Source organism: Solanum verrucosum, unplaced genomic scaffold (assembly GCF_900185275.1).
Source record: "Solanum verrucosum unplaced genomic scaffold, falcon-dt-bn FXZP01000033.1, whole genome shotgun sequence".
Taxonomy (NCBI): domain Eukaryota; kingdom Viridiplantae; phylum Streptophyta; class Magnoliopsida; order Solanales; family Solanaceae; genus Solanum; species Solanum verrucosum.
Window position 1 is genome coordinate 85,532 of NW_026020752.1, and position 9,173 is coordinate 94,704.

The following is a 9,173-nucleotide window of genomic DNA, read 5'->3' on the forward strand; positions in this document are numbered from 1 at the left end:
AAGAAGCTTCCAAGAACTGAAGAATAAATTGACTTCTACACCTGTATTGGTACTTCCAGAAGGCACGGAAGGGTACGTAGTGTATTGTGATGCATCGGGAGTGGGCTTAGGATGTGTGTTGATGCAGCATGGTAAGGTGATAGCTTATGCCTCAAGGTAGTTGCGGTCACATGAGAAAAACTATCCAACCCATGATCTAGAGCTAGTAGCAGTTGTGTTTGCTTTGAAGATATGGCGCCACTACTTGTATGGTGTTCACGTTTATATATATATACTAATCACAAGAGTTTGCAATACATCTTTAAGCAAAAGGATCTGAATTTGAGGCAATGAAGGTGGCTTGAGTTATTAAAAGATTATGACATTGAAATCTTGTATCATCCCAGGAAGGAAAATGTTGTAGCTGATGCTTTAAGTCGTAAAATGATGGCAAGCACTTATGAGCAGTCCATAGGAAAGCAGCAAATAACTAAAGATCTACGTCAATTAGCTAGCTTGGGGGTTCGCCTTCTTGAATCTCCAGATGAAGGAGTTATTGTGCAAAATGCTGTAGAATCCTTATTTGTAGCGGAGGTGAAAGAGAAGCAGTACACGGATCCTATCCTATTACAGCTTAAGGAGAATGTACAACAAGGTATGACAAAGGCATTTGAGCTTACAGAAGAGGGATTACTTCAATGCCAAAACAGATTGTGTGTACCTAACATAGATGGACTAAGAAGGAGAATTATGACGGAAGCACATCATTCAAGATATTCTGTCCATCCGGGATTAACAAAAATGTGTCATGACTTGAAAGAAGTATATTGGTGGTGTGACATGAAGAAGAGCATTGCAGAATTTGTAGCTCAATGTCCAAATTGTCAACAAGTTAAAGTAGAGCACCAGAAGCCTGGAGGTTATATGCAGCGTATAGAATTCCCAATTTGGAAGTGGGATATGATTAATATGGATTTTTTCACTGGTTTGCCTCGCTCATTTCGGAAGTTTGATTCCATATGGGTGATTGTTGATACACTCAACAAAGCAGCGCACTTCTTACCGGTCAAGACTACTTATACAGTTGAAGAGTATGCAAAGTTGTATATTAAAGAGATAGTTCGGCAACATGGAGTGCCAATCTCTATTATATGTGATAGAGGAGCTCAATTCACTGCGAACTTTTGGAAGTCATTTTAGAAGAGTTTGGGAACGCAAGTGAATTTAAGCACAGCCTTTCACCCTCAAACGGATGGTCAGGCAGAACGTACAATCCAAACACTTGAGGATATGTTGCGAGCTTGTATATTAGACTTCAAAGGTAGTTGGAATGATCATTTGCCACTTATTGAGTTGGCTTACAACAACAGCTACCATTCAAGTATCAGAATGGCACCTTATGAAGCGTTATATTGGAGAAAGTGCAGGTCACCGATCGGATGGTTTGAAGCGGGCAAAACTGCCTTATTTGGGCCAAATCTTGTTCATCAAGCTATGGAAAACTTTAAGGTGATACAACAACGATTAGCAACAGCTCAAAGCCGACATAAATCATTTGCAGATAATAGAAGGAGAGGACTGGAATTTTTCATAGGAGATTGGGTATTTTTGAAGGTATCCCCAATGAAAGGGGTAATGAGATTTGGAAAAAAGGGGAAGTTGAGTCCGCGCTACATAGGGCCATATAAAATTATTCGAAGAGTTGGTCAAGTCGCGTATGAGTTAGAACTACCTCAAGAGCTCTCAACAGTCCATCCAGTATTTCATGTCTCAATGCTTCGAAAATGCATAGGCGACCCATCTCGTATCACTCCTATGGAAGATGTACACGTTACAGAAGATCTCACTTACGAAGAAGTACCCATCGCAATTTTGGATCGACAAGTTAAGAAACTAAGAAATAAAGAAGTAGCTTCTGTAAAAGTACTATGGAGAAACCAACAAGTTAAAGAAGTTACATGGGAGGCGGAAGAAGCAATGAAGTCCAAATATCCTCATTTATTTCAATCCGAGGAGAAGGGTCAAAGTGTTGAGTTAATGAGGGACCTGGTCCGGTAGATAATGTTGAACAAAAATGATGCAGTTCAAACTAATAATGTGAATTCTGAAGGTGAGAATGAAGAAGATGATCAAGCTCAGTTTGAAAAAAGAAAAGTATGACACTCGGTTCCCAGACCAGCTAACAGGTTGTCCAAGTTCCTCTTTAAAAATGGTTTCAAAAGAGGTAAAATCGACAAAAATCCTCATTTTGCAACCACAAGAAAATGAATTACTGATTATTCAAACATCTTTGAAGCAACCTTTGAAGTGGTGTGTGAATAGTTTGTTGCACTCATGAGTAGTGAGTTTTAAAGTGAGCATGATGGGAGAATTGAATTTGTTCTTGGAGCTGCAGATCAAGCAAACTTCTAAAGATACCTTCATTTGTCAAGAAAAGTACAACAAATTTTCACATTATGGACGGCAAGACGATTTTGTAACGTCCCATATTTTGCATATACTAGTTCTATGTGAGTAGTGAGGGCTTGAAATAGGTTTGACAATATTCGAAAGAGGTTTGAGGCTAAATAGAGTAAGCAAAGTATAATTTGTCATAGTAATCAACCTACTTGCTTAAGCTACTAATTCGGATGTCTTACGTAATTATGTTACTTACGTACATGTGTAGCTTACGTAGAAAGGATGACATAGGTTCTTAATGGTAGATTAACTGCTGACCTACTTAAATAAGTGGTAAGTAGGTGATGCACCTACTTAGGAAATATGTGGACTGCATTTTAAAAGAAAAGGGCAACTAGGTGATGCAGCTACTTAAAGAACTTGTGGCAGAAATTAAGGGAGTGATGTACCTGCTTACTTAAAGTGAGGGACTAGATATTTCTACATATTTCTTAATGTAAAAACGTCCATAAAGGACCCTTAAGAGAATGAAATTCATTTCATATATCTCTCACTTTTTCTACAACAATTTACTCCCAAAAAGAAACCCTAGAAGCCCCAAAGTGCTGGCCTGCAAGTTCACCATTAAAAAACTGAGAAAACCCTTTATGTTTCAAGTACAAGTTGGTGTAACATCTCCCATCTTAAGAAATTCAAGAGGAGGAACTGATTTCACCTTAAGATAATTTGGAAATATCAACCTAAACCTTGAAGTTAGCAAGTGAGGTTGCTGTCCAACAAGATTAATAATCGAAAAAAAAGGAGGTTAATTTGTTGTACTATCTAAGTGGTACATCAAGGTATGTAAGGCTATTCGATTCTATATTCTTTGGCATGAACTCTGCTTGTGTCACTACCAACAAGTGAGCTTCCTAAGTGCTCTTTCAAGTAAAAGACACATAGTGGCAGCGTACAATCCCAAACACATCTAACAATATTTCCCCTCTCCTTAGGGTGTCGAATTGCTTCAACATATGTGCATCTTTACTTTTCCAAGTATTGGTATGAGAAAAGGGTAATTTCAGCAGTAGCTTTGTGATTCCTCCTATCAATCAAATGAGGTCCATTGTGTCATTTGAGCTCTTATGTAATTCATTAGGGTTACATTTTCATCTTGTGTTATTGTTACTGCCCTAAGTACATATTCACATGTTTCCTACTACTGATCCACAGTTATGATGCTCAAAAATAATTATGACCACCAAAATAACAATCTCAAAGATTAAAGAAACTATATGAAGCGGTATATGTGTAAGGGTGGCAGCCCTGGGGCAACAGTCTAGCATGGGTCGATCCCAAATTTATATATTTGAGGACAGCATCTCAGGGGTTAAAATGCCTAGCATGGGTCATCCACTTTTACCACTAATCAGTTGGTTATTTGTATCACATGCTTTACAAAGATCGCAATGTAAAGAAAATTACAGAACAGAATATAATGTACATGATCCCACAACAGCAACAAGGGTGGTCTTTAATTTGATCTATGCATTTACATATTGATACTTGATTTCAATTGAGCTCTTGTTTACATATATTATTGCCTTACATATTCAGTACATTCTTCGTACTGACGTCCCTCTCGGGGGACGCTGCATTTCATGCTGCAGCTACAGGTACTCGAGCTAGTAGACCTCCCAGTAGGAGCACAGGACACTCAGCTGCTATTGGTGAGCTCTAAGTTGATTCGGGGCTTAATCGAGTCTTTGGCATCTCCTTTTGTTACCGTATAGTAGTTAAGGGTAAGGCGGGGCCTTGTCCCGACCTAAACTAAGGTTGTCTATCTTGTAGAGGCTTTGTAGACTAATGTATAAAGTTTGGTTGTGTCTTGTCTCTTAACAATTGTGGCCTTCACAGCCAAGTGTTGTACATAAGTTTTTGGCCTGTCTATGTCGTTCTTTTATCACTACAGGGCATATAAGCTTGTCATAACTTCATAGTTATCATAGTTAAATGTATGGTAAGTGCAGGTTGTAAGTTGGTTCTCCCGGGCCATTTAGACATCGGGTCCCTGTCCGTCTTAATCAGATCTGAGGCGTGACAAATTCATGAATATTATGGTCCAGATGTAAATGAAACAAGTGTTAGGATTTATGCAAGATTCCAAGCTTGTCCAACATAATCACATTTGAAGGCTGCTAAGAGAATCCTACGACATTTGATGAAGAGAAAGACTTAGTTCTACTCTATCCATTAGGAGGTTTTTTGTTGTTCAGAGGAATATGGTGATACTTATTATGTTGGGTATCAAGCTGTTAGAAAGATAAGGAATGACTCATTTACTTGGCTCATATCTCATTTCATGGGGAACTAAAAATGCAAGATTTGGTTTCTCTTTCAACAACTCATGCAAGATATGTAGCAGATGCAGGTCGGTATGCTCAACTCATGTGGATCAAACAACAACTTGAATTTCTTAGAGTGGTTACTCAGACTATCCCTCTTGTGTGATATCACGAGTGCTCTCACTATGGCTAAGAGCTCAGTCCACCATAAAAGGACTACACATATTGATGTGAGACATCACTTTCTGAGGGATAATATTGAGAAAGGAAATATTAGCTTGTAATTTTGTAAGATAAGAGATCAAATCACTGATATCTTCACAAAAGCTCTGACAAGGGACTTGGTCAAAAAAAATAATTGTAGTTGGGGATGCTAAAACTTGACTGAATGGATCCTGCCTGAACCGAGCAGCCCTCTCATGACTATACAAAGGGAGAAGGTATCCTTGTTTCTTAGTTATGTATATTTTAGCAAATTAAGTCTTATACCTTTTGTAGGTATACACACATGGAAGAATTGTTAAAGGAAAAGGGAGGTCACAGAAGATCTAGGCAATTAAATTCAAATTACAGAGAGGGACCCGATCCATTCTTGAAGGTTAGCACTCTTATTATTGTATTTTGTACTATGAAAGAGAACTGTTGCAATTGCCACATGTCTGTCATAATAAAATCTAACCGTTGTCCTATCATTTAAATACCAAAATGACACTTCCTTTCAAATAATACACCCTTTCACTTCCTTTATACTCCATATTTCTTTCCATCTCCCCAGAAAAGTCAAATCCCCTTCCAAAAATTAGAACTTTTGCAAAACCCTCTTTTCTCCACACTTCAAATGATTAAACGCTTTGCTAATACTATAGAATTTTCTGATGAAGAAATTTTTGAGTCTGAAGAGGGACAGGTTCAAGTAGCAAAAACAAGAAGATGGGAAAAAATGATGTTAAAAAAGAAAAGGGTTAACATTCTGAGAACTCAAAGTATTTTGAATATGAGGGTGTCTGACATTAAAAAATATTGATTTTTTTTTAAATGGTTCCTCAGTTATTGGTCTATTCATCTCGGAGGCCTTGAGTAAGTTTGAGTTTATCAATCTTTCTATCATGAGATACTCAAGCCTTCTTTAGAAGCTATGACAGTTGCTCTTCCTAACAGGGATACTGAAATAATTTGCCTGAAGGCTCAATTTCTGAAACAACACGATCAAAGGGACCAGGTTTAGAAGAATTGGCAGCCCTGAAGGTTCAACATAAAGCCCGGGCAGCAAAGAATGTGAACTTCAAGGGAGGCTTCAGAGAAACCATGCTGAGGGAAATGCTTTCCAATCTTACTTTTCCAATCCCTTGTTCCTACGCCCATTCCTCTTCGTAAACTTCCAAGTCAGTCCTAGTTCTCATTCGTAATAATATTTGCAATGTTTTGATTGCTGATGTTTTATTTATGAATGAAAAATGTCTTGTTTTTACTAACTTGTTTCATTACTTAATGCATTTTTACTCATGCTCAGTGTTGCCCAAGTGGCCATGAATTTTCTTGAACTGCATTTCTGTCAATTTAGTTTACTACTTTAACCTTTTTTTATGATGTCAAAAGGGGGAAAATTGTTAAGGTATGATATCAATGTTAGCTACTTGAAGAACACATGGTCATGCCAATAGGGGGAATGAATGCTAGTTACTTGAAAAGGATATGGTCAGGCCAATAAGGGGAACTGGTGAAGGGGAAGAATCTAAACAGGTTTATCATCATCAAAAAGGGGGGAAATGCTATTTTATTGATGGTGTGAAGTTTTGTTGATTTAACAAACTTTGGGAATGATGAAACAAGAGGACCAATCCAGTTACCTAAAGAGTCATGTTGATAGGGGCAACTGGTAAAATGGGGAAGAAGGTGAATAAGTATGTTATCATAAAAAAGGATGAAAATATTATTTTGGTGTTGATATTATGTTTTGATGATTGAAAAAACTTAGGGATCTAAGAAGGGACTAGATCCAGGAAAGGGTACTCTGGTATTGGGACTGATGAAAGGGGAAATGAATGAATAAACTCAGTGTGAGGAATATTTGTGTGTCATCATCAAAAAGGGGATTTTTTTTTATATTTTAGATGTTTTGATGATCCTCACAAATGCAGCACCCGATCCTTGACAGAGTGCTCTCATCTGATTCAAAATGGTGTACAACCGTAAAGATGTCTTGTCAGGTTGGTTGGTGAAAAGTGCAGTGTACTTCACCAATAGAAAAGGCAGATGAGGTTTTTGTTTCAGTGGTCAAAACTCTTGTTGGTGATTGATTTATATAATAATAAATAAACAATATTACTCATTCAAAAAAATGAGAGAGCTAGCTAGTTTTTTTGAGAACTCACAACGAATGCATTGCAAGAGACCTGGTCCCGGAAAGACTGAGATGGTTGGTGAATAAGTTTTTAAAATAGCAGGCTCACAGCCAATGTTGTCGTCCGAAGAGATTTGTGTCCATTTGATATAATCTCTTCTCACAAGACACAAACTAAGATTTGTATTTCTGAAAATTCATAAGCTTACAAAGAAGAAGGCATCTTCAAGGAAGAACACTGCTCATACATAACAAAGGACCTGATGGAGTGCTGAAGAGTATTTGTTGGATATGGACCTTTGTGTCTTATGGTCTTATCTTGTAAATCGACTCCTAAGCTTTAGTATTCATAGGACAAATTTTGACAGATCACTGGGGATAGGTACCTGATGTGGATGACAAGGGGAAGAAGTGGGAAAGAGAAGAGAAGTTTATCATCATCAAAAAGAGATTAAAAATGTTAATGCTTATTTTTAATGATTTGACAAACCGTGGGATCTGATAGGGGACATGATCCCATGTGAGAATTGTGCTGCTATAAGAGAAAAGGATAGCTGGAAAAATGTAACACCCCAGAAATTAGTAGGCTAAAACTAGAGTTAAACGTTGGGGTGAGGGTCAAGGAAATGGGGAAGGTCCAAGGGAGAGGACTAGGGAAGTCCACTCTCCTCTAAACATTGCCTTAGTAACCACAACTCATGGTGGGGAGCACGGCTCATGGTGTGGTCCATGGCGGGCTAGGCAGTGTGTTTGTCAAGTATTCAAAAGTGAGACCCTCCCCCACGAGCCACTTGACGGCTCGTGAAGACCACCAAGGGCCGTGGGAGTGGTCGTGGTCTTCAATTAGCCTTAAGGAGGCCAATTCATGAAGATCGAGCCATTGCAACAAGGTCCACGGTAGGGACAACAACTTGTGGTCATGACCACGGCTTGTGGGACCTCTCGTGGTCCCTGGGCAAGTCACTTAAATGAAGGGTTATTTTGGGAGGTTCCTTTTTAAATAGGTATTAAGTGAAGTCGTTTTGCCTTAGTTTTATACACCTATATTAGTCATTTAAGTCAAAATACACCCATTAACCCCATTATTTCCAAAACCCCAAACAAAATCCCAAAAGTTCATCTTCTCTAAAAAATTCTCTATCTAGAAAACTCAAAGAAGAAGAAGAAAAAGAAGAAGAAGAAGGAAGTTGGAGCTAGCATTGAAGAAGATAGGTTTTTACACCAAATTCGTTGGGTTTCATTGCTAAGGTATGGTAATCCTTCATCCATGGATATCTTTCATCCATGGAGTCCCTTCAAAACCCCAATTTCAAAGATAGAAATCCCCAAAAGCTAGGGTTTGATTCCAAAGTCATAGGTTCCTTTAAAAAATGATTATAATGATTGAATTACTTTATATTATGATTGAATTGATGATTTATTATGGCTTTTATGTTGAAATCAAAAACCTATAAAATCCCTATTTTCCCAATTATAATCTTGTGATGTGGTTTGTTGATTATAGAAAAATGTTATGAGATTATGCTTGTAGCAGTTGAATTACTTGAATTATGTTAATATCCATGTCTAATGTAGTGAATTCTAGATGTGTTGATATGATATGATTTTGACCCTTAAAAGGGAAATTTATGATATTATGCACGATTATGAGATTTATGTATATGCTTTAAGAACACTTTGATAATAAAGTGATTATGATTGTGATCTTTTTGTGTGTTGTTGAAAGGTTATTCTCATATACACACTTATGTATGATTATGGTATGATGTGAAAGGTTTTCTCACAATATGATGATTCTAAGGTTGAAGGGTTATTCTCACCTATTGATTCTATGAGTTATCTTATGAATTATGTTGGATTGAGTGTCAAGAAATTCTTCCATAAATATGAACTTAACTCAAGACATAATATGTAATCCATGGGAAGTAATGCTTAACACCGAGTGGATATTGAATATGATATGAAAGCTTTTACACTAGTTGAGTCCAGCATCCCAATGGGACCTTTTACGCTAGTTGAGTCCAGCATCCCAATGGGACCTTTTACACTAGTTGAGTCCACGTCCCCAAAATATGTATCCCATTAGATGGAGACCTTCTACCTTAGTTGAGTCTGAGTTTCTAGTAGAA

At 37.6% G+C, this 9,173-nt stretch overlaps 1 protein-coding gene across 1 annotated transcript; it reads left to right on the forward strand.

The window, feature by feature from the left end:
* The first annotated feature begins 1,368 nt into the window (after window positions 1-1,368).
* Window positions 1,369-2,037, forward strand: LOC125812742 (uncharacterized). The gene has a single exon (XM_049492219.1). The coding sequence runs from the start codon at window positions 1,369-1,371 to the stop codon at window positions 2,035-2,037; it is 669 nt and encodes a 222-aa protein (XP_049348176.1).
* The last annotated feature ends 7,136 nt before the right edge of the window (window positions 2,038-9,173 follow it).

Bases quoted from the DNA above. Each gene is read 5' to 3' on its own strand.
- LOC125812742 (XM_049492219.1), top strand. From the start codon at position 1,369: ATGGCACCTTATGAAGCGTTATATTGGAGAAAGTGCAGGTCACCGATC.